Genomic DNA, 27,081 nt, shown 5'->3' with positions numbered 1-27,081 from the left:
AAGCTCCATAGAAATTAATACACTTTTCCAAAGCAAAACAAAGCAAGTTCTTAACTCCCTAACCATTGCTGTTTCTGCTATATATTGCTGTGTATCTAGACATATATAACTAAAGTTTATTTGTACTCTGTGTTCTTTACTTGTGGTAGATGTATTCAATTTAAAGTTCAAATGTCCTTGTATTCTTGCTGCTTTCTATTTAATTTTTAAAAGAGCAAGAATGCAAGTATTTTTAAAATGCTCACAAAGGAGTTCCCTGGAGGCCCAGTAATTAAGACTCTGAGTTTTCAAAGCAGGGGGTATGGATTCAATCTCTGGTCTGGTCAAGGAATTAAGATCCCATATGTCATGTGGTACAGCCAAAAAATTAAAAATTAAATTGAAAGTAAAGATATATTCTTTAAAATAAATTAAAAATGCTCGTAAGAGTATTCTATAGTACAGTGTTTATAAGAATAGCTAGTTCCCTGGTGGCTCAGATGTTAAATAATCCGCCTGCAATGCAGGAGACAAGGGTTCAGTCCTTGGGTTGGGAAGATCCCCTAGAGGAGGTCATGGCAACCCACTCCAGTATTCTTGCCTGGACAATCCCCATGAACAGAAGAGCATGGTAGGCTACAGTTCCTGGGTTGCAAAGAGTCATACACAACTGAGTGACTAAGCACACACCACAGTATTCCACCACATCAGCAACTTCTGCATGCATAGATGCATTATAAGTTGCTTCAGTCGTGCCTGACTCTTTGTGACCCTATGGACTGTGGCCCACCAGGCTTCTCTGTCTCTGGGGTTCTCAGGCAAGAATATTGAAGTGGGTCCCCCTGCCCTCCTCCAGAAGAGCTTCCCGACCCAGGGATCAAACCCACCAACTTCTATTTGTTATGAAATTAGTAGTTTCTCTATGACTATAAAAATGTTTTACTGGTTTTTCTGGTTTAAATGATTCAGTTTGTCAGTTTTCAGATACAAATGAATTATTAAATTGCTTTAAAAGTAACTTTTCTTCCCAGAAGAGCATAATTTTTGGTAACGAAAATTAGTGCTATTTAAAACCTAAGTTTCTTTACACTCAATAATGTAGAAATGATGTGAAATGGAAGGAAATTTATATTGAAGAAAACTTTATTCTAGTGACTTCTCTGGTGGTCCAATGACTAAGACTCAATGCTCCCATTGCAGGGGGCCCAGGTTCGATCCCTGGTCAAGGAACTAGATTCCACACACTGCAACTAAGACACAGCACAGCCAAACAAAAAACAAGTAATATTTTTTTTTAAAAGAAAACTTCATTCTATCATCTTATTCTCAATATTCTGTAAAGAAAATATGATACATGTGAGGGTAATATCAAATGCTTTGAAAAGTTGACAGTGAATACTATTTTTAAAAAGCTTGGATGTATAATATTTTACAGGAAAAAAATCAGAAAGAGAGAAACTTTTACTGTGCTAAGAATTAGAGGAATATGTGTTTTGCTGACTGGAATTAATTATGCTGTATATCTGTCTTTTGTTTTCAAATGAAGGAGGAAATATATGTAGAGCAGATGAGTTCCTTTGCAACAATTCACTTTGCAAACTACATTTCTGGGTGTGTGATGGAGAAGACGACTGTGGAGACAACTCTGATGAAGCCCCTGACATGTGTGGTATGGCATTTCCCATGGCTCTAGATTGTACTCTGCTCCCTTGATGTAGTGCGCCAGCATGATTCAATGATATGGTGCAAATTCTGCCATCCCCGGGTTAGGTAGATAACGTGTAACCACAGATACAGCTTTTGCTCAAATAATAACCCTCCTCAGAGTTTACGACTTTGAGAGCCCTCTTAAATCTGAACTTGCACATGTCAACACTACTCAAAAGACGGATTATGGACTGTCTAGGAAGATTTAGAGTAGTTCACCTTTTGAATTGAGTAAGGTTCATATAAAGACTTAAGCTTTATACTCAACTGATGTTTTAGGTTAAAACAATTTTTTTGACAAATAAATATGGGAAAAAATGTGCATAATAAAATCACATACTTTCACAAATCACCCACTACTGAGACTGGTTATTCAGAGAAGGGAGATAAATATGCATAGAGATATACAGATATTATCTATCTATTTATCTGTATCTATCTATGGCAACCTAATCCAATATTCTTGCCTGGAGAACCCCATGAAAAGAAGAGCCTGGCAGACTTAAATCCATAGGGTTACAAAGAGTCAGACACAACTGAAGAGATAGCACACGCACACGCACACAGACACAGACACACACACACACACACACACACACACATCTATCTTTCTATCTATCTATATCTATCTATCTATCTGGGGGCTTCCCAGGTGGCTTAGATGGTAAAGAATCTGCCTGCATTATGGGAGACCAGGGTTCGATCCCTGGGTCAGGAAGATCCCTTGAAAAAGCAAATGGATACCCATTCCAATATTCTTCTCTGGGGAATTCCATGGATGCAGGAGCCTGGCAAGCTACAGTTCTTAGGGTCACAAAGAGTCAGATGTGACTGAGCAACTAACTCTTTCACATCTATCTATTTACCTATCAATCATCTATCTGTCTTGTTACAAGAGTTAGGCAGGTAACTACATTTAGGAGTTATTTAACATTTAAATCTGAAAAATCTTAAAATTTATTTCTAATTCAAATTCAAGTTACTTCTGACTGACATTTGTCACAAGCACAATTATGCAACCAACAACTCTAAATGCATAGCTTTAGATCACCAAATTAAACAATTTTATGTATTTGGTAAATATTGTCATTCTTAATGTCATTCTTTGTTTCTAGTCAACATAAAAAGGAAATTTAACTTTTAGTTTAAAGAAAAATGCTACTACTTTGGATATAAATATAAATATCCACATAAGGTGAATTAAAGAAAATATAGCATAAATATGTGTACTTATATGTATATATATGTACTTATATTCCGTGTTCTATTTGGTAAATCAAGCTAAACTAATTTTTTATAGATGTTGATATTGACTCAGTTGAATAAAAAGCTCAAAAACAAAGAGGTGGCTTTATTTTAAACATGTTTTAAAACTTGAAAAAGATAGTGTTTGGAGAATTGTTCTCTACAGGTACTCCTGATAAGTAATGTAACTAAATTTCACTTTCAGTTCTTCCGCATAATATTACAGAGTGAATTCTAGAGAATCACCAGAGATAGTATTATTTCTGAATCATAATACTTGAAAATATTTTAAGTGTTTTACTTGAATTTTTTTCAAATTTAAAAATATTTCAGATTTTACCAATACAAGCCAAAAACTATTATTTTTAATAAAATACATTTTTTCCCTCTATTCTGTATTCGATTTCAGCACAAAAACTAGTGAGTAGAATAGGATTTGTTTGGAAACTAATTAACCATGTGGGGCTCCAGATCACACCCCGCAGATCCATTTCCAGGGCCAGGAAGTGATTCTAATGGACATGCTGCACAGCTGTTGGAAAACTTGTGAAGTACATCCAGCTTAATTCTGTGAATGTTTTTGCATTCTCCTCAATCATAAGTATCAACATTGAGTCAAGTTTTTATGTGATGGAGACTGTGCTAAGTAATTGGGATAAAAACAGAATATGGTTTCTTTGACAAGGAGATCAATTTCTGGTTCTAAAATAATAATTTCCAGGTATTATATTTCAAGCAATAGTAGAATTAAATAAAGATAAGACATAGAGGGATAAAATGAACTCTGCCTGAAAGAGAATGAAAAGAGGTAGACTAAAATACACCATAGGTATAGAGAACAGTGTGGGGAAAAGTATCATTCATTCATTTAATAGCTGTTAATCTAGAGATAGGCTTATTCCCTGGTGGCTCAGAGGTTAAAGCATCTGCCTGCAATTCAGGAGACATGGGTTTGATCCCTGGGTCGGGAAGATCCCCTGGAGAAGGAAATGGCAACCCACTCCAGTATTCTTGCCTGGAGAATCCCATGGACTGAGGAGCCTGGTAGGCTACAGTCCACAGGGTCGCAAAGAGTCAGACACGACTGAGCAACTTCACTTCACTTCACTTCACTTCAAACTAGAGATAATGATTATTTTTGGTGATATAATGATAAGAGAAACAGATATGGACCCTACTTCACAGAGCTGAGAATCTAGTGGAAGAGGAATATTAATGATCACAAAATACATAGTTATAAACTATGATTTATGTGCTGAAAGAAGTATAATAAATTATACAAATAAAGAATTTTGGAGTTTTAGTCTATATAGGATTTTATTCAGTCTCACTTTTTGAGAAGTAACATTGAGTTTGAGTCTGAGAGATTTATAGCTGCCAAGTTGGTGAAAGGGATGGAGTGGGAATGGATGACACAGTATTTTAGGCAAAGGAAACAAGATGTAGAAAGGCCCTGAGATAGAGCAAACCACAATTTACTAGAGGAGTTGAAAGATATGTGTGCTTGGAGAATACAGAGCGTGCTAGATAGTGGACAAAATGGAACTAACAGGAGAGATACTTGAAACCTTGTAAGTCTGGGGAGGGATTTTTAGATTTAGCTTGAAACCAAATGAAAATATTATAGAGTTTTAAGTAGAGGCGGCATAGAGTCATACTTCTATTTCACAGATATTAGATAGAGGCAAGAATAGTTAAGACAATTGCAGAACTCAAGGCAAGCTATGCTGGTAGCTTGGATTAAGATAATGACAGCACATGATGGCAAAGTATACACAATTTGATTGTGATTTAAAAAGCAAAATGAACTGGATTAAATAATGGGTTGGACATAGGAAGAGAAAGAGAGAGGAAGTTGGCAAGTGTAATTTATAGGCTGTTTTTGCTTGTACATTTGAATAGCTGGGAAACACAGGATAAGGAAATTTTGCATGTAAAGATTAGAAGTCTGGCTTGGATGTACTTGAGGAGACATTAAGTACAGATCACAAGGAGATGCTACATGTTTGGTTCTAGAGCTTAAAGAGCTGGTCTAGAAATGTAAATGTGAGGGTCAGCAGAAAATGTAGTAGTAAATTCTATGGAATTTGTAAGATTCAGGCAGAGAGGGAGTAAAACATAAAAGAAAGGAATTAAGATAGAATATCAAGGGCCACCAAACATCTAAATAAATATGAGTAGCCAGAAGAGACTCAGGTGAGTAATAACAAGATGATTAGAAAAAAAAATGAAATATGACAAGAAAAATACCAAGGTAATAAAATGTTACAAGAAAGATGAAATGGTTCCTGAAGAGGCAGGGAAAATTGAGTTTCAGAGCAAGTTAAAGCAATCCATTTTATATAAGGGTAGTGACCCCTTGACCCACTCCAGTGTTCTTGCCTGGAGAATCCCAGGGACAGCAGGGCCTGGTGGGCTGCCGTCTATGGGGTCGCACAGAGTCGGACACGACTGAAGCGACTTAGCAGCAGCAGCAGCAGCAGCAGTGACCCCTTGAAGAGCTGAATCATTGGAAAAGACCCTGATGCTGGGAAAGATTGAACGCCAAAGGGAGAAGGGGACAATAGAGGATGTGATGGTTAGAAGCATTACCAACCCAGTGAATATGAATCTGAGCAAACTTCAGGACATAGTGAAGGACAGGGAAGCCTGGGGCACTTCAGTCCATGGGGTAGCAAAAACTTGGACACGACTTAACAATTGAACAACAAAAGTGACCCCTTGAAATTAGTTGATAGACTATATGTATATGCAGGTGATGGACTGATATTTAATGATATGATAATTTTTATCTTTTTATTTCCATTTATTTGTTTATAATAAGGGAGCATGTTCATATAATGTGAAAGGTTGGTGTGGTAGGGAGACTTGAAAGGAACATAGATTTGAATCATTATTGATTCAAAGGGTATGAATGACATTATGTATAAAAAATATAAATATAGATATAAATGAGTGATTTCCAAGTAGTGTTCAGGGCCTATCTGGCATTGATAAATATTCATGTTTGTGATAGCAGTCAGCATTGCAGTATGATTATCTACAACATTCCTAGGCTTCCCAAATGCACACATTGGGATAGCAGATGGCTTCATTTACCTAAGTTTAGGGATTCTGTTAGATAATTAAGAAGGATAAAAGCAAAAGTGCCAGAGAATGCAGATCATTTAGACTAAGTATTAGTACTTAGAAAAATGTCCAAAATATAATAGGTTATCAATATCAAATAAGTAAATTAAGAAATAGAATACGGTACATTTAAATGACTACTACATGTTATAGAATGTAAATTACCCCTCAGTAAAGCTATTAAAATCATAAAAACAAATAGAATTTGGAATCTAATGTCAGCAGAAAGGGAAATAAAAAGAAAAAAGGCATTGGTGAATAGGGAAGAGTTAGGTATATCAAGGGACTAATATTTCAGGTAAGACTGAAAAAGTGTCCTTAATGAGACTGGTTGAATTAAGAAGTTGGATAATTGAAGATTGTGGTCTGAATTTGGATCATTAAAATCTGTGGCTTTGTAAATGAAGCAATTGGAAATAACACCTTGAGCTATATCAGTAAATGTCTCTTATCTGCAAGCAACAGGAACTGTCATTGGCTGAATTAAGATACATTTGTCAAAGTCCACCCATGTGCACAACATTCTAGAAGAATGGGTGCCTAGCTGGATTAAAGTAAAAGAATATGTGGTATAAAAAATTCAGGAAGCTAAGAGGTGCATTTATTGGCTGGTTTTCTCATACGGATTTTGATGTCCCCTAGGAGGCTGGAATAATTTGGATAGAGAGAAAGAACTGTGAGGAAAGGTGCTACAAACTCAGTGAATTGGAAGGGGGTGATGTTTATAAGACTGATGAGAAAATAATGCAAGGAAAAAAAACATAACCAAATGCATGGACCTCAAAATAACAGTTTTTGGTTTTAGTTTATTTTTTAAAAAGGAATGTGAATATATAGTAGCAGAATTCTGGAAGCTATAGCAGAAAACTATGAGATAATGTGAGATTTGAGCAATTTTACAACAGCAGTTTAAGGGGCTCTGCAGGGCTGGAGAAACCATACATTCAGAGGCCTGTGTGCAGTTGATAACAGACCAGTTACATGCCTTATGAAGGTAGTCAGGAGAGAGATCTGTAGGTTTGCTTCTCCACATTCTGATACCATGAGCTAATGGGAGCAAGGTTTAGGGGGTCTTAGTATGCTAATGCATTTCCCAACTGCCTATAGTGCAGGAGATGCCAGAGATATGGGTTCAATTCCTGAGTTGGGAAGGTCCCCTGGAGGAGTGCATGGCTACCCACTGCAGTATGCTTGCCTGGAGAATCCCATGGACAGAGGAGCCTGGTGGGCTACAGTCCATAGGTCGCAGAGTTGAATGCGACTGACAACAGTAAGCAAAGAGACATTCCTAAAAAACCTGCAGGGGAGGAATTCTGCTTAGAATGTGAACCAAATTTTAATTAAAGCAAGAAAGTCAGGCAAAAAAGGAATGTGGCATATTTAAGGAGCTAATAAAGTGGTATTGCTAGAATCCTGAGTGACAAGGGATGAGTCTGTAGGAGTGGCATGGACAAGATAATTAGTCTATTATGCCACATAAAATACCGTACATTTTATTCTGGAAGTAACAAATAACTATGAAAGAAATGATCAGATTGCTGTTCTGGTAGCTTTGGGAGGATTCTAGGTTGAAAAATGAAATAGACATTAAGGATTCTACTGCAGTCATCTCTGTAAGAAAGAGTGAAGAGCTGAGCTACTGGAGTTGTAACTGGTGTGCATGGAGATGAGGGGGCAAATTTGGGGACAATTCCAACTGCACTTGTTGACTAATAAGAGTTGAAAATAATGGGAAGGTGCATTTAGGATAATCCCAAACTTGTGCCTATAATGTGCCACTAACTGAACTATGGAAATAAGACAGTTTGTCTGAGGAGACAGAGGTCAAGGGAAGATAATGAAGAATTGAGTTTTGAATTTGTTGAATTTTAAATTCCCCAGGGAACATACTATAATTAATTATGAGATGCTAAAATTAAATAGCAAATTGAAAGTCTCCAGAGGATAGTGTCAAGTAAATCTATGAGACTGAATGAGACTATCTAAGCAGAGAATTCCAGAGTGAGAATATGAGGAGACCAGCCAGCAATAGGAGCCTGGATTATCCTACATGTGAGGAAGAGAAGACATTAAAGATGCTTCATACTTTACCGGTAGAAGTCTTCAGATTCTCTAGTAATGAAAAGGACATGTGTAAACTTCCCTGGATTTCATTGCTTCTTTAAATCACACACCCACCCACACATACACACACACACACACACATACACACACACAACATGAATAAATAAGATCACCTTATGTGCCTTAAATACATAGCTACCTGTTCGTTCAAGGAGACAGAGATTGAGAAACACAACTCTAGTGTTAGTGGGATTTTTTTTTTTCCCTGAATGACCTATTTTCAGTTTTGGATATGTAACATATGCTTGCTCAAGCTCTCTTCTGTGTGAAATTGCTCTTTCAGATAACTGTGCCTGCCATGTTGTATAAAATGTGGGCATAAATTAATTTGGTACACTAGAGAAACTCAGCTAAGGCATTTGTAAATAAGACCGTGAAGTTTGACTCTTTTTCTTACTTCATTCAGCATTTCAGCTGTGCACTCTCTTCTGTAATTAATATAAATAACTCGGATCATAACTTCTATTATCACACATTTTTCTAATAGCTGCATGTAAGCAATTCCCACAATAAGAGATATTCCAAAAAGCTAGATCATGGATTTGAAAAGGAAAAAAATAAAAAGACGACAAAAGAAAGATGGTTCTTCATAAGTTAGTGTACCCAAAGGAGCTGCTTTTTTTCTTCTTTTCAGACAAATTTCTTTGCCCACCCACGAGACCTCACAGATGCAGAAATAACAGAATATGCCTGCAGCCTGAGCAAATGTGCAATGGGATCGATGACTGTGGGGACAACTCAGATGAAGATCCCTGTGGTGGTAAATCCATTTAGTGCAAAATAATTGATTCCATGTGAGCTACAGATAATACAATGATTAGGGCTCAAGAAATTTAAAAAAATATATATTTTCATGTGGCATGTCTGATGGTAGATTATCAGGCACTAGATTTTCTGACAGTATGTGAAGATAATCCACTTAGATTTCATATGCATAATAGAGCTGTGCAACTGAATATCTCCAAGTCTGTAAATCTCCACTGGTTATAGGTATTTTATTCTAGAAAGTACTGCATGAGAGAAACAACATAGTGGTTTAAAATATTCTGTTAAACAACTTCTTGGGGTGGGGGTGTTTATATAGATTGTGTATGTGTGTGTACAGTCCCCTTTACACAATTCAGAAATTAAAATTTCAAAACCTAAATGCCTTACTAAAATATTCAGCAAAATCATTTGGTGACAGAACCTAACTTGACCTGACCTGAGGTAGTTTATATTACTTTAAAAAAGAATCTCATTTTTGGTAAATATTCAAACATTTTCATGTGGAAATATAGTTATTTACTATAGGGCAAATATAGTGTTATATTTCTAAGGTTCAAAAATTTCAGAATTTTTTTCATTTAGCCCCAAGAGCTTCAAATAAAGGATTATGGATCCATGTTTTTCATAGCATTTAGTAAAAATCTTAAAACTGTTATAGACTCAGTAAATTTGTTTGATTCTGTGAAACACTGATCATTTTTTTTAATAACTCTATAGGTAAGCTTACATATAAAGCAAGACCTTGTAAAAAAGATGAGTTTGCTTGCAGTAATAAAAAATGTATCCCTGTGGATCTCCAGTGTGATCAACTTGATGACTGTGGAGATGGTTCAGATGAACAAGGCTGCAGAATAAGTGAGTTTGTTTCCTGTTAAAGTGCAGTGACATGCGAGTTTAATTTTTGCTTCAACATGCCTAAAATTTTCTTTATTGCTGTGAGAAAATATTGCTCTTCAAAACATGCTTAAGTAATACTTTTTTAAAAAAAGACTTTGCCAAAGTCACCTTAGAATATCATTTAAATTAATAACAGAAAGTATGAGGTAGGCAAGGCTGATTTTGCCTTCAGCTGTTAAAGCTGAAGCTGGAAACTCAGTATCCGAATACAGACTCTGATATCATCAAAGAAATCTGTATTCCTTATTATTTACAAAATATAAATATAGTAGTTTTTGAATTTTATGGTTATATTAGGTTGAATGATGATAAACATTTTAATAATATATTCAATGCTTTAAAAACTCACTCCATTGCTGAGTCATTCTCAAAGAAGATATTATTATTTTATTATTAGAGTGTTATGATACTTGAGTCATGAGATCTTGATTATTAATAATTTTGTGTTTTATGTTTGATATCTGATTTTTCATATTGAGAAAAATAATTAAGCTTGTTACCCTAAATTCTGATTGCTTATAAAAGTCACAAAAGAGTTCCAACTCTTGAGTCTTTTATTGTTTCTCATTTGTATGTAAGTTGTTCTCCAATGGTTGATGAAGCAGTATCCACCAGGGTATGGCCATATATATCTTAATCATGATATAATTACACTGGTGTATCTTCATTAATGGGGCTTCACTGGTGTCTCAACTGGTAAAGAACCTTCAGCTGGTAAAGCCTGCCAAAGCAGGAGATGCAAGACTTGCAGATTCAATCCCTGGGTCAGGAAAATCCCCTGAAGAAGGAAATGGCACCCCACTCTAGTATTCTTGCTGGATGATCCCTTGGACAGAGGAGCCTGGTGGGCTACAGTTCATGGGATTGCAAAGAGTCAGACATGACTGAGTGTACATGCACAGCTTAATTAATTGCAAAATATCCAAGAATCAGTGGGATTTAGTAATAGTTATAATTCTTATAATTAAGGTTCTCATATTTCTCAGTAATTGAATTTGCTTAAGTAGAATATAGATCATTCAATGTTACCCCTATAATATTCCATCTCCCTTATTTGTACTCTAAAATGTTTTCCTGAATTGCAGGTAAAGCAATGAAGTTGCAAATACCCTGCTAGAAACTGCAAATAACACATAATCTGTCCTAAATTGTATTGCAACCCATGTCCATCGGAGCATAATACACACTCAAATGCTGCTCCCTGTATATGTTTAAGAACTGATGATTTAACCTCTTGCTTGAATAACATGGTAGCACTCTTGACCAAGTTCCTGAATACTAAGTTTAAGTTAACAATAGATGCCTACATCTCTAGGTAGCTTCCAGGAAATATTTTCATTCTTAGAGAAGAATGTGATTCTTCTACATTAAAATGATCTCATGGTAAAGATAGCCTGTCATTAGAACCATTGACATGAAAACCTTTTGGAAAGTAGTATAGCTTAATAACAGCTATAAATATCAGCTGCTGGTAGCTTGGTCTAAATTCAGTGTAAATTATTTTGGTTTTTATTGGCTTCTATTCCTTTATAAGAAATGAAGGCTTATATGGAGAGAAGATCATGACTTTATAAATTCACAAATAATAATATGTGGAATAAAAAGGGTTTCAATAAATGTAATTTTAAATTAAGAAAAATAGTAAACTCCCATTTCAGGAATTAGAATTATATTAGTTTTGATCATATTTTTAAATCCTAGCTCCCAGTGAGTATACCTGTGAAGATAATGTGAACCCATGTGGAGATGATGCATATTGTAATCAAATAAAAACATCTGTTTTCTGCCGCTGTAAGCCTGGATTTCAGAGAAACATGAAAAACAGACAGTGTGAAGGTATAGTACATTTCCTCAACAGCTTGCTCTTAAGTCTTTAGGTTATGAAAGACTCCCAGGGCTGCTAGATTGTGAGATGACAGAGGGCTGATTTTCATCTGAATGGTACATATCTGTGGGATACCATTTTACTTACGAGAGTGAAAGTCCCTGGGGTCAAGAGCCTGTTTGTATTGCTAAGCTAACCGTTGCTGAGGCTTATAAAGCCTTTTCTATAGCAGATTCAGACCTGAAGGAATTTCAATTGTATTGCTACAATTCTGTTTTGAAATGCAAATAATGAAATTGCTTGTTCAGAAGCTATTGAAGAATTAGCAGCAATTCATGAAAGAATATGTTTATGATGACCCATTTTTCTTAAGTTATGGCATTTGCAATACTGCAATAGGTAATTTGCTTTTACAGAATGGTGGGTTTTTATCCTAACACAACGTCCTAAACAGTGCTTTATATTATTATCGAGTGTCTCCTAAAATTCAAAGACAAGATTTAAATAAATCTCTGTCAACTTACTTGTGATCATTTAAAAATTGAGCATTCAGGGGAGCAGGAACCTCATAGTAAGTTCTATCTAAATATAGTTTACACTAGGGCTTTACTGCCATGAAATACAGACCTAAATGCACTTTCTGCCAGTTTCTCCACTAAAATTGGTACTATAATTAGAGCCAAACCTAAAGTGTCTAAGTCTGGTTTATGCAGGGCAAATTCAAGTTGTAAAATGTTTTCACCTCTCTGCTTTCTTCTCTATTGTCACCTTGTGTTATTCTTGGGTAAATAAAAGTGATTTTACATTGTGTCAATCAAAATGGAATTTTAAAAATTAATTGCACTCATCCATAGAGGAAATACTTGTAGTTATGTCATATATATGTCATGTATGTATATTTATATGTCACATTTGTACATTTAAGTTGTATATGTGTTTGGATTATTCATGACATTTTATCTCTTTATTAACAGGGAATGCTGAAAACTGGCAACTTAAATTTCTCTATTTTAATAAAAAAGTGAATTATTTCTCAAAACTAGATTATTTCTTCATTCTTAGACACTTTGTGTCAAAACACACACTTAAACCTGTTCAAGATTTTACTTTCATATAACATTAATTTTCAAATGCTTATTTTTGAATAGTAGGCTCTGTTTACTGTATATACTAAGTTTAGAAAATGTATTCTTGAAATTTTCTTCATTTTGAGTAACATGCCATGGCAAATATGTCCTGCAAGCTACATTCATTTTAAATCACTGTGAATCCAGTATTTTTGTTGTGCAAATGAGTAACTTCTGAACTCTAATAAAATTTGTATCTTCATGTAATAAATGAAGTTTTGATAGTAGACAAAAGCAGTTTGACTTGGTATAGAGAAGGGAAGAGAGAATACCTTGATTTGTAATCCAAGGAATTTAAATTTTTGTGTCCTTACTATAGGTAGCTGAAAAAAGCACAAGAAATCACTATTTGACTTTAAAGCCAAAGCACTTTGAATAAAATACCTATAAGGAAGAAAAATTTGAGAGGACAATAATCAAGAAATAGAAATAGATTAATAGTGGTTGTATGTCAGGCACTATTCTCGGTACTAGACATGTGTGAGATTCACCCATTGTCTTCAAAAGCTCTCCACATTGTCTGCTTACGGAGATGAGGAGGAAATGGTGACTCTGGCCAATACAAGGCCCTGTGAGGGAACTAAAAGTTTTATCCAATCATGCAGATTTTTGCTTATTTTGATTTTCTCTCAAAGAGAAACCACAGTAACAAATAACTCCCTGTTCAAAGTTACAGATGCCAAAACAAAAAATATTGTAAAACTTTTTTAACTGTTAAAAGATTTATTGCAATAATACAATAAAAGTTTAGAAAACATTTATTTGTATGACTCAAACTGGTTTGGAAGTCACAGAGCATTGGGGAATCCTTGCAATGTGACACCTCAAGGAGATTCTTTTAACAGCATGCCATCAAACGTTCTTCCCCATATTATCAGTGCACCACTCCTTATTGTAATACTTTTTTGATGACTGAGAACTGGTACTATGTATTTTAGTTACCCCTGGTATACCATTTGTTAACAAGTAAATACAATTTTCACTCTTTACCCTGTATTGCAATTAAATGCAGAATTGCACTCCTGAGAGTGCTTAGGTTCACCTTGGGCAGTGTCAGAGTAGAGACCTGAGAATCAGGAAGTCTGAGTTTAAGCCTTGGCACTGTCATTTACAAATGTCACTGGGAAAGTCTTTATCTCTACAACTGAGGTTTTAAAACTCTGCTGAGTGCTAAACAAGAGATAATTACTACCGCTGTGTTTATCCTTAAATTCCTCTGATTCAAGAGAAGGATTTATCTCACAGATTTATTAGGGCAACTATAATTGATTAGGGGGGCGGAGGAATTCTGCTGTTTGAAAGCAGCAGTAGACTTGAAAGAAATTAGGTGATTTTAGAAATTAGAAATTTCTTAAAAGAAATTTTAAGAATCACCTTAAAATTTTAAACTTTGGGGCATGTGCTAAGCCATTGACTATTGCCTAAGATTTATTTATTATTTATAATTTATATATATATTCATTTTTATACAAGTATTCAGGATTTTTATTGTTTGTTTGCTTTTTATTGGCCCTTCTTATTACATTGTCACTTTCTATTATGAAGCCAGAAGTGTATTATCTATATCTTCATTCTTTGTCATGAATTGTCCAAAATGCTGGCAATAAAACAATGAATAAATACTAATTTATGACTTCAGTCAAGTAGCGGATATGAATATGTTACCACATATATGAAATATAGTGTGAGAATGGCATAAGAGGGAAATCCCAAGGTTGCAAAAAGTGGAGAATCTATGAGATGGATAATCATTACCATTTATTGATGGAAATAAAGGAAGGCTTCACTTCAGGTGAATCTTGAGAGATAAGTAGAAATTCACTATGTAGAATGAGCATGGGTACTATAGGACAAAAGAATAGCATATGACATGTACAAATGTATGGAGGTAGGTAATCAGAAACACCAACACACGTTTATTTGAGTCAATGAAAATACTAGGGAAGTTTGAAATGAATATTTCAATATGTTAAGTGGATTAACAAGCAATGCACAATTGATGAGTCATTATAGTGAAAATATTGAGAAAAAAATATGGTTATGGCCAGAAAATATCACAGAGCAATGTAAGAGTTTGAAAAGACAATGAAAGACATAGGAATAAGAAGTTGAAGCACAAAAAATACATTTTTCTTTGTTGAAATGAGAAAAGAATGAAAGTACTAATTGGGGATATGATGATGCTATTTTGAGCTCTTCTTTTCTAGACCTTAATGAATGTTTGGTATTTGGCACATGTTCCCACCAATGTATAAATACAGAAGGATCATATAAATGTGTGTGTCACCAGAATTTTCAAGAAAGAAATAACACCTGCATAGCAAAAGGTAAAGATGAATAACCATGATTTTATATGTTTTTATAATTTCTGTATAAACATGGGGAAAATGTTACATATTGCATTTTAACAATGGCTTAATGCCTGATGATATAAAATAAATTTCTTGTTAAGACTGGTAAATTTGGCCAATTTGTTTATTATCATGGTTAATTGATATGGGAAGGTTTATAGACATGACTCTCAAATACTTGGCTACTATTAAAATCACATTTGTGTTTGAAACAATTTGTCAGAAGAGGGTAGAACTTCAAAAGCCAGTGTGATAGAATATGAAATGCCTTCCTTTATGGCCTGCTCTCGGTATACCCAAGGAAATATTGCACCACTGGGATGAAAATAACAGGTTAAATTAAAAGTTAGCATTATAAGGAGAGTGGAATTTTGAATAAGAACTTAAAGGTTTTAAAATAAAATTATGTTTTAAAATCCAGACCTCCTCTACTTAAGAATATCACTTTTAAAAAATTAAATGACAGGTATGGCTTTCTTCAATGTGGATTTTAATGCACTTATGTTTTTACTAAATAATATTATAATTTAAATATTGTTAACTACAGGGCATGATTAACAATGTTAATAAGACAGTTACTAGAAGAGGAAAACAACCTGATATACTGAATCAAGCAAGGATGGCTATGGAGTTAGACTCATATTTGAATCCAGCATTGATTCCCTCTGATTGTGTGGCCTCAGGGAAGTTATTAAACTCTCAGAGCCTCAGTTCTTCATCTATAAAAATGGGAGGTCAAATCCTTACTTTCCATGTTGTTGGAAGAGGAGATAAATTGTCAAAGGCTTGATGCAGCTCCTATCACATGGTAAACATCCCCTAAGGGAGAGCTGTTGAGCCTATAGAGTTGAACTACAACTTGTGTATTAGTATTGCTTTTTAATTTTTTTTTAATTTGGAATTCAGTTTTTCTTTATGGTTTCATTAATATTTTAATTAATATTTTCAGGATTCACCTTAGGGTTTTCTTATCTGTGTATGCGCATGACATCAATATCATTTTGTATGTGTCAAAACTTCAGGCTACATGGTTCCAGTTAGCAAGATTCCAGAAAATATTGAGATTATGGCAATAAATACTGATATCTTTGTATAATAAAATAAGAGAACAGTTGAGATATATGATTATTAGAAGAAGGCTCTTCATCTCATAATTTTTTATTTGTTAGCCAAAGGTAATGGTCACTCAGGTGCATAAACTAAACACTCAGAAATGCCTGAGGCTCAGGAGTACAAAATATGGTATCTGAATGTTCAGATGCAAAGCACTGAAACATATTGTGACCTACCGAACATAAATTCCTCTTCATAAAAAAGGTATCTACTAAAACTTTCTAGCCACAAGGTAAGCTTTGACTGAAGAAAACCTATATTAATAACTCTTAGAAATGTTACTTAAGTGTGTTTTATACATAAGTCATGAAGACTAAATGATGGTATAAAGCTGGTTTAATTTTATGGAGCAAGAAACTGTGTTAAGAATAACAATTCAAGATAATTTAAAAGTACATTTGTTGCTTTTACATTAGTTGAAATTTACTTTATTTTTGTATTTTATTATAATAATCTCCAGGCTCTGAAGATCAAGTTCTCTACATTGCTAATGACACTGATATCCTGGGTTTTATATATCCATTCAACTACAGTGGCGATCATCAACAAATTTCTCATATTGAACATAATTCAAGAATAACAGGGATGGATGTATATTATCAGAGAGATATGATTATTTGGAGTACTCAGTTTAATCCAGGCGGAATTTTCTACAAAAGAATCCATGGCAGAGAAAAAAGGCAAGCAAACAGTGGCTTGATTGTAAGTAAATAAATTGAATATTTGAAGGCTCATGGCTCATACCTCCCCCTGTTTTTTTTTTATTGTTTTTTTTTTAATTTGTCAATCACAATATTTGACTATAAGTTAATTAATCAATGATTCCTCCCAATATTCTCCCTATATAGAAATAAAAATATCCCTACTCATTTATTCCCATAGCTGGATATATTTTATTTTAATTGCATGATTTTATGTTTTTCTTTAATATATTTTCTGTAGTTATATAAGAATAGAAATTAATAGTACCTAAAATTTCTAGAAATTTAATATTTTATAGTATTTAATAAATTATGAACATGAGGTTTTGTTTTTCATCATGAGATAGTATTGGAAACCATCTCTTCATTTTTACATTAGAAAATCAACTCAAATATATACAGGGTAAATTGTTTCATTTTTTTTTAAATTTTATTTTATTTTTAAACTTTACAGTATTGTATTAGTTTTGCCAAATATCGAAATGAATCTGCCACAGGTATATATATATATATATAAAGAAAACTATAAAACACTGGTGAAAGAAATCAAAGAGGACACTAATAGATGGAGAAATATACCATGTTCATGGATTGGAAGAATCAATATAGTGAAAATGAGTATACTACCCAAAGCAATTTATAGATTCAATGCAATCCCTATCAAGCTACCAACGGTATTCTTCACAGAGCTAAAACAAATAATTTCACAATTTGTATGGAAATTGTTTCATTTTTAACAATATCAGAAATCTGTTTATCTTCTAGGGAAAGAGATCAATAAATAGTGTAATCATATCTTCTGACTCCTAATAACTATATTTCAGAGAACATCCAAAATAGAGCAATGTTTTTTGCTGGTATACGACAGACACATTGATTATCATGGTTATTCCTTTAGAGAAAAATAAGCTAAAACATTTGTTTAGAGTTATAGTTTTAGGTTATCTTTTTTGTTTTAGGGCATTTCAATTTATTGTGGATTTTATGTTTTGAGGTAACCTGGAAAGAATAACAGATAAACTACTTATTTTTAGAGAGCCCTAGCCCATTCCTATACAACCAAAAAGTCAAGTATGGTATCTACCATAGATTTGAACTCCATAAATATCATTTGATGTAAATATGAAACACTATTTTTTTATTAGTAGTAGGTGACAATAAGCTGGTTTTAAAAGAAGCTGTATTATTAGCTTTTAAATTCAGGTCAGATTAACTGTGAGTAAAAATACATCCATATCAGAGTGATTTCTTTAAGTCCTCCTCTTACAAACCCAGTGTTATAAGACAGCTTCTCTGGTGCCTCAGATGGTAAATAATCTTCCTGCAATGTAGGAACCCCAGGTTCGATCCACAAGTTGGGAAGATCCCCCAGAGAAGGGAATGGCTACCCACTCCAGTATTCTTACCAGGAAAATCCCATGGCTAGAGGAGCCTGGCCAACTACAGTCTGTGGGGTTGCACAGAGTCTGACATGACTGAATGACTAACACACATAGGTCTATTAAGTGTTCAGTTCAGTTCAGTTCAGTCGCTCAGTCATGTCCGACTCTTTGCGACCCCATGAATTGCAGTATGCCAGGCCTCCCTGTCCATCACCAACTCCCAGAGTTCACTCAGACGCACGTCCATTGAGTCAGTGATGCAATCCAGCCATCTTATCCTCTGTAGTCCCCTTCTCCTCCTACCTCCAATCCCTCCCAGCATCAGAGTCTTTTCCAATGAGTCAACTCTTCGCATGAGGTGGCCAAAGTACTGGAGTTTCAGCTTCAGCATCATTCCCTCCAAAGAAATCCCAGGGCTGATCTCCTTCAGAATGGACTGGTTGGATCTCCTTGCAGTCCAAGGGACTCTCAAGAGCCTTCTCCAACACCACTGTTCAAAAGCATCAATTCTTCGGCACTCAGCCTTCTTCACAGTCAACTCTCACATCCATACATGACCACAGGAAAAACCATAGCCTTGACTAGATGGACCTTGGTTGGCAAAGTAATGTCTCTGCCTTTGAATATGTTATCTAGGTTGGTCATAACTTTCCTTCCAAAGAGTAAGTGTCTTTTAATTTCATGGCTGCAATTCACCATCTGCAGTGATTTTGGAGCCCAAAAAATAAAGTCTGACACTTAGTCAAGGATAAAGCCAAAATTTTCACTGGATCACTCTACTCTCCATCACCCATATATAATCTTCCTATTAGAATGAAAGACTGGCACAGTCTTGATTACCTTTAGTTTTCTTTGTCTAAAACAGAAGTTTGCTTTGCAAAAACATTGGTCCTGTGGTACAATTTTATGTATTAATGAAGTGATCATGAAGTATTATGAAGTTATATTACCCGGGGCTTAATCATGTTCATATTCTTTACCAGCCTCTTAGTTTCTCTATCTTCACCATTTAATATGGTTTCTATGGAGGAATACACACACATACATATATACATACTGTATGTTAGTATTAATAGTTCTTGGCACATAATAAGCACTGTATAGATTTCAGTTCAGTTCAGTTCAGTCATTCAGTCCTGTCCAAATCTTTGCAGCCTCATGGACTGCAGTACAACAGGCTTCCCTGTCCATCACCTACTCCTGGAGGTTTCTTAAACTTCTATCAAGTCAGTGATGCTATTCAACCATCTCATTCTCTGAGGTCTCTTTCTTCTCCCACCTTCAATCTTTCCTAGCATCAGGGTTTTTCCAATGAGTCAGTTCTTCACATCAGGTGGCCAAAGTGTTGGAGTTTCATCTTCAGCTTCCAGTGAATATTCAAAACTGATCTCCTTTAGGATGGACTGGTTGGATCTCTTTGCCGTTCAAAGGACTCTCAAGAGTCTTCTCCAACACCACAGTTCGAAAGCATCAATCTTTGGCACTCACCTTTCTTTATAGTCCAACTCTACTGGAAAAACCATAGATTTGACTAGATGGACTTTGGTTGGCAAACTAATATCTCTGCTTTTTAATATGCTGCCTAGGAAAAAGGAAGACTATGCATAAAAAACACTTGACAAAATTCAAAACCCATTCATGATAAAAAAAAAAATTCAATGAAATAGAAATTTCCTCAATACAAAAAAAAAAAAAAAAAAAAATGCTCCCTAGGTTGGTCATAGATTTTCTTCCAAGAAGCAAGCGTCTTTTAATTTCATGGCTACAGTCACCATCTGCAGTGATTTTGGAGCTCAAAAATATAAAGTCTGTCACTGTTTTCATTGTTTCTCCATCTATTTGCCATTAAGTGATGGGACCAGATGCCATGGTCTTCGTATTCTGAATGTTGAGTTTTAAGCCAACTTTTTCACTCTCCTCTTTCACTTTCATCAAGAGGCTCTTTAATTCTTCTTTACTTTCTGCCACAAGGGTGGTGTCATCTGCATATCTGAGGTTATTGATATTTCTCCTGGCAATCTTGATTCCAGCTTGTGCTTCTTCCAGCCCAGCATTTCTCATGATGTACTCTGCACATAAGTTAAATAAGCAGGGTGACAGTATACAGCTTTGACATACTCCTTTCACCATTTGGAAACAGTCCATTGTTCCATGTCCAGTTCTAACTGTTGCTTTTTGACCTGCATACAGATTTCTCAGAAGGCAGGTCAGTCTGGTATTTCCATGTCTTTCAGAATTTTCCACACTTTAATGTGATCCACAGTCACAGGCTTTGGCATAGTCAATAAAGCAGAACTTTTCTGGAACTCTCTTGCTCTTTTAATGATCCAGTGGATGTTGGCAATTTGATCTCTGGTCCCTCTGCCTTTTCTAAATCCATCTTGAATATTTGGAAGCTTATGGTTCACATACTGTTGAAGCCTGGCTTGAAGAATTTTGAGCTTTACTTTGCTAGCATGTGAGATGAGTGTAATTGAGCCGTAGTTTGAACATTTTTTGGCATTGCCTTTCTTTGGAATTGGAATAAAAACTGATCTTTTCCAGTTCTGTGGCCACTGGTAAGTTTTCCAAATTTGCTGGCATATTGAGTGTAACACTTTCATAGCATCATCTTTTAAGATTTGAAATAGCTCAACTGGAATTCCATCACCTCCACTAGCTTTGTTCATAGTGAAGCTTCTTAAGGCCCACTTGACTTTGCATTCCAGGATGTCTGGCTCTAGGTGAGTGATTACACCATCGTGGTTATCTCAGTCATGAAGATCTTTGTATAGGTCTTTGGTTTATTGTTGCCACCTCTTAATATCTTCAGCTTCTGATATGTCCATAACATTTCTGTCCTTTATTGTGTCCATTTTGCATGAAATGCTCCCTTGGTATCTCTAATTTTCTTGAAGAGATCTCTAGTCTTTCCCATTCTGTTGTTTTCCTCTATTTCTTTGCATTGATCACTGAGGAAGGCTTTCTTATCTCTCCTTGCTATTCTTTGGAACTCTGCATTCAAATGGGTATATCTTTCCTTTTCTCCTTTGCTTTTAGCATCTCTTATTTTCTCAGCTATTTTTAAGGCCTCCTCAGACAACCATTTTGCCTTTCTTCATTTCTTTTTTGGGGCATGCTCTTGATCACCGCCTCCTGTACAATGTATGGATTAACAGAATGATATAATGACAGTGATGAGTTGACGATGGCAGTGATGTTAATGATAACTGACAAAATGTTCTTCCCTACAATGAATAATCTCACATTAAAAATTAATTGCAAATTATTCTTTTCTGAATTTGATAGTTGCTAAAAAATATATCTTCATTTTGTATATAACTAGCATTGAAAATGATTTGATAATTTTTTATATTTGTCCTAGGAGGGATGGATAAACACAGTCAGTAACCTCCAGTTTCAGTTCAGTTCAGTCATTCAGTTGTGTCGGACTGTTTGCGGCCCCATGAACCACATCACGCCAGGCCTCCCTGTCCATCACCAACTCCCAGAGTCTACCCAAACCCATGTCATCCAAAATCAGTCCTACCAATGAACACCCAGGACTGATCTCCTTTAGGATGGACTGGTTGGATCTCCTTGCAGTCCAAGGGACTCTCAAGAGTCTTCTCCAACACCACAGTTCAAAAGCATCAGTTCTTTGGTGCTCAGCTTTCTTTATAGTCCAACTCTCACATTCATACATGACCACAGGAAAAACCATAGCCTTGACTAGATGGACCTTTGTTGGCAAAGTAATGTCTCTGCTTTTGAATATGCTATCTAGGTTGGTCAAAATTTTCCTTCCAAGGAGTAAGCGTCTTTTAATTTCATGGCTGTAATCATCATCTGCAGTGATTTTGGAGTCCAGAAAAATAAAGTCTGACACTGTTTCCACTGTTTCCCCATCCATTTGCCATGAAGTGATGGGACCAGATGCCATGATCTTAGTTTTCTGAATGTTGAGCTTTAAACCAACTTTTTCACTCTCCTCCTTCACTTTCATCAAGAGGCTCTTTAGTTCTTCTACACTTTCTGCCATAAGGGTGGTGTCATCTGCATATCTGAGGTTATTGACATTTCTCCTGGCAATCTTGATTCCAGCTTGTGTTTCCTCCAGCCCAATGTTTCTCATGATGTACTCTGCATATAAGTTTAATAAACAGGGTGACAATATACAGCCCTGATGTACTCCTTTTCCTATTTGGAACCAGTCTGTTGTTCCATGTCCAGTTCTAACTTTCACTTCCTGACCTTCATACAGATTTCTGAAGAGTCAGGTTAGGTGGTCTGGTATTCCCATCTCTTTCAGAATTTTCCACAGTTTATTGTGATCCACACAGTCAAAGGCTTTGGCATAGCCAATAAAGCAGAAATAGATGTTTTACTGGAACTCTCTTGCTTTTTCAATGATCCAGCAGACGTTGGCAATTTGATCTCTGGTTCCTCTGCCTTTACTAATACCAGCTTGAACATCTGGAGGTTCATGGTTCATGTATTGCTGAAGCCTGGCTTGGAGAATTTTGAGCATTACTTTATTGGCTTGTGAGATGAGTGCAATTGTGTGGTATTTTGAGCATTCTTTAGCTTCGTGGTGGCTCAGAGGTTAAGCGTCTGCCTGCAATGCAGGAGACCAAGGTTCGATCCCTGGGTCGGGAAGATCCCCTGGAGAAGGAAATGACAACCAACTCCAGTATTCCTGCCTGGAGAATCCCATGGAGAGAGGAGACTGTTAGGCTACAGTCCATGGGGTCGCAAAGAGTCAAACAGGACTGAGTGACTAAGCAACTGGTTGTTTAAAAAAAAAAAAAAATTAGTAAAACCAGTAACCTCCAGTGACTGTTTATTGTAAGTCAGGAGTGAAACTTATTTGATAGCTAATTTTTTATTTTTATACCATCAAGAACACAAATGTATAAATTTTATTTGTATATTATATTTGCAAATTTTTAACCTTTATATATTTTACATTTTTTATAATTTTATTAATGTGGTATGGAGTCTTTCACCATCAGTGCAAAGTTATTTATTCGCCTTTTTCTAAAAGGATTTGAAGCAGCTTCATTATTATTTTATTGGTAGTAATTAGATGTATCATGTAATCTATTCTTTCCATTTGTTTCTCTGTTATTAGAACTACCCATGAGTAACAGTATTCACTAGGAAGAAAAGTGGATAGTAGAATGGTACATTTTCTAAAATCCCATTATGACTAACTAAACGTCATGCTTAAAAGTTTGGAATATCTGAGCCATGAGTTTTAGCACCATGTTCCAAATCATTAAGCGTTCCATATAAATTCTTACCAGTGCATTATGTATGTGTATATATATATCCTTAAGGCTACACTGATAAGGGTAATTATTCAATTTTGATTCCTAAACTACCTTGTAACCCTGATATCTCAATATTATAAATATGAAATAAATCCATTCTCACCACCTTAATTTAATGATCAGTGTGTGTTCTAGAATGATTAGATGGCTTATCTATGGCCATGCAACAAAAACATGACAAATTTTAGACTTAACTTTAAATACCTGCTACATCTCCATTCATCTGAAAACTAAGTAGTGTTTTGAAGTAGAAAATTTCTAAAGTCCCTTCCAATAGTAAATATGTGTGGTTTAAAATAAAACATGTGACATAGTTTATGTTTATCCAGCTATTACCTAGACAATTTGTATGTATTTCTCTGAAATCCATCTTGTATATAAAGAATTGATTTTTACCCCCATGAATTTCCCTGCAGTGTATGATACTTGCTCTTTTAAGAGTCACCACCTAGTCATCCATTAGTTTAATGACGTGTAAGTAAGTGTTAGTTGTTCATCGTGTCCAACTCTTAGTGATCCCATGGATTATAGCCCACCAGGCTCCTATGTCCATGAAATTCTCCAGGCAAGAATACTGGAGTGGGTTATGATTTCCTGCAGTCTATTTCATCTTCTAAGTTTTGGCACAAATACTACTTACCTGAGAATTCCCCACTCCTCAGAAAATGAAACTTAAAAGTTTTTCCCTGAGCTGAATATGGTCCATTGATTTCTATCTCTGAATCAATAGGTGAAAGAAAGAATATGCAAATCAAACTATGGACACTGTAGTTATTACTCCATTATCAGTGGCTTCCCATGTGGATTACTAGTAAAGAATCCACCTGCCAATGCAGAAGATGCAGGCTGGGAAGATCCCCTGGAGTAGAAAATGGCAACCCACTCTGGTATTCTTGTCTGGAAAATTCCTTTAACAGAGAAGCCTGGTGGGCTATAGTCCGTGGGGTCACAAAGAGCCGTACATGACAGCACACGTTCAGTCGCAGGAGTGATACACGTGATGACAGGATATCTTGAAGGTATATTCAAAGCTACAGAAAACACTGGAATATTTTTTATTTCAGGAAAGGGCATAAAATATGTTGTATCAGAAATCAGAAAAATATTGCTCAGGCAACTAAATGTTAACTGAAGTCCATTCTAAAGGAAAATAATTTTTAACATGATCTTTTTTAGAAATCATGAAGGGACTTCTCTTCTGTAGTCTGTGAAAATGGTTGGAATAGCAATTAGGATTGCAAATTTAAAATTCAGATGCAGACTAAGTTATTTATAGATAGAAATGCCTATGATTTTCTAACCCCCTGAGCTATACAAAATGGATAGATTTTTTTTCTTTAAGAAAATTAAATAATTTAAAACTTAAAATACTGACATGATTCAATCTGTATGTAAAGCATAATGAGATTTCTGAATTTGAATTTTAGTAGTCAGAAGAGGATATGATAGCATTATTCAACAATTGTACATACTTTCTGGCAATTTATTATTTCTAGTATGAAATGCGAGATACATGATAGCAAGCACTATAAAGTAGGTCAGTGCTTGAAAATGCAAATAACTTTAACTCTCCACATTAGATTTTACCATTAAAGAGCTGAATATTCCTGAGCAAAACAAATGGTTCATCTGATCTACCTGGTTTTGAGACGTGAATATGAGATACCATGCTTGGCATATTCTCCATTATGCAAAAGAAATTGTTCAGAATAATATAATTTTATTCATTAATACTCATACCCTTTTCTCAAAAAGTTGATTAGAACCATTTTTCCTGAAAAACTTTAACAAAATATTCAATTAAGTTTTCTTTAATAGGTTTCAGTTTCTAATTGTAGTCCTAGCTTTAAGTCTCCTACCCAATATATGGGTCTGTGTGTACATCTCACACACATACACACATGCATACATAAATTTATTAGTATTCCTATGTAACCACGGGCTTCCCTGGTTCTTCAGCAGTAAAGAATCCTTCTGCCAATGCATGAGACACAGGTTTGATCCCTGGGTTGGGAAGATCCCCTAGAAGGAAAGGCCAACGCTCTCCAGCATTCTTGTCTAGGAAATACCATGGACAGAAGAGCCGAGAGGGCTACTGTCCATGGGGTTGCAAAGAGTCAGATATGACTTAGCAACTAAACAACAACAACAGGGTACCCAGACATAAATGTGTGTACATAAATTTTAGCAAAAACTTCAAAGTCTTGTTTTAGGACATTTGGGTAGTGGTAAAAGTTGATAGTTTTTTTTTTTTTTTTTTCTTTCTTCAGTATTATAAATTTACGTGCATGCATGCTAAGTCACTTCAGTTGTGTCTGACTCTTTGCAGCCCCATGGACTGTAGGCCACCAGGCTCCCTCTGTCCATGGGATTCTCCAGGCAAGAACACTGTAGTGAGTTGTCATGCCCCGCTCCAGGTGATCTTCCCAACCCAGGGGTCGAATCAGAGTCTCTTATGTCTCCAGCATTGGCAGGCAGGTTGTTTACCACTAACACCTCCTGGGACGCCCATTATAAATTTAAGACACCATTAAAATCTAAATTGAAACTAAATTGAAATATAATTGCTTGGCTAGAATACTTTTAAAACCATCAGAGTTTATTCGAATCAGTCAACAACTAAAATAATTTATTATGATTACCTTGGAAGAGATCTGAAGCTATCAGCTATTATGTTACTATCAATCTGTGGCTTGATTGTTGTTGATTAATAAGGCACTCAATAATACATACTGATTAGAATTGATGGTTCTAAAATAGTTGTGATCAATTGTCAAAATTTTACTGAACATAAATCTTTTATGACCATATAAAATATAAAATTATGCAATTAATAATACTAAGTTATTGATCAGATTGCATAGCATCTTAAGGTGACCAATCAAGTTGTATTCATTCATACCCAAAGCATTATTTGGGCTTCCCAGGTGGCCCTATTGGTTAAGGACCCGCCTGCCAATGCAGGAGAAATAAGAGACACGGGTTCTATCCCTGGGTCAGGAAGATACCTTGGAGAATGGCATGGCAACCCACTCAAGTATTATTGTCCAGAGAATTCCATAGACAGAGGAGCCTGGTGGGCTATAGTCCATAGAGTCACAAAGAGTTGGCCATGCCCGAAGCATGCATGCAAAGCATTATTAGAGAGTTTTGTTTGTTAGGTTTGGTGATGGGTTCTTGGAATATGATAAAGATAGCAGAATCTTGTCCTCATGAAGTTTATATTCTGTGGAACAAAGACAAAATCAACTAAACTAAAACATACATGCTGCTGCTAAGTCGCTTTACACATGTCTGACTCTATGCGATCCCAGAGACGGCAGCCCATCAGGCTCCCCCGTCTCTGGGATTCTCCAGGCAAGAACACTGGAGTAGGTTGCCATTTCCTTCTCCAATGCATGAAAGTGAAAAGTGAAAG

At 35.5% G+C, this 27,081-nt stretch overlaps 1 protein-coding gene across 1 annotated transcript in view; it reads left to right on the top strand.

Annotated features, from left to right (window-relative positions):
* Positions 1 to 27,081, top strand: part of LRP1B (LDL receptor related protein 1B) — a 2,178,569-nt gene that overhangs the window by 1,999,565 nt on the left and 151,923 nt on the right. Inside the window, exons 72-77 of the mRNA XM_086368415.1 lie at positions 1,526 to 1,648; positions 8,819 to 8,944; positions 9,670 to 9,807; positions 11,551 to 11,685; positions 15,009 to 15,128; positions 16,726 to 16,967. Of these exons, the coding sequence (XP_086224541.1) occupies positions 1,526 to 1,648; positions 8,819 to 8,944; positions 9,670 to 9,807; positions 11,551 to 11,685; positions 15,009 to 15,128; positions 16,726 to 16,967 (884 nt within the window). The remainder of the gene's footprint in view (positions 1 to 1,525; positions 1,649 to 8,818; positions 8,945 to 9,669; positions 9,808 to 11,550; positions 11,686 to 15,008; positions 15,129 to 16,725; positions 16,968 to 27,081) is intronic.

Source organism: Bos grunniens, chromosome 2 (genome assembly GCF_055505025.1).
Source record: "Bos grunniens cultivar Pamir isolate PY7600 chromosome 2, Bosgru_T2T1.0, whole genome shotgun sequence".
Taxonomy (NCBI): Eukaryota; Metazoa; Chordata; class Mammalia; order Artiodactyla; family Bovidae; genus Bos; species Bos grunniens.
Note: the sequence above shows the minus strand (reverse complement) of the source record. Positions and strands in the feature narration are given on the sequence as shown.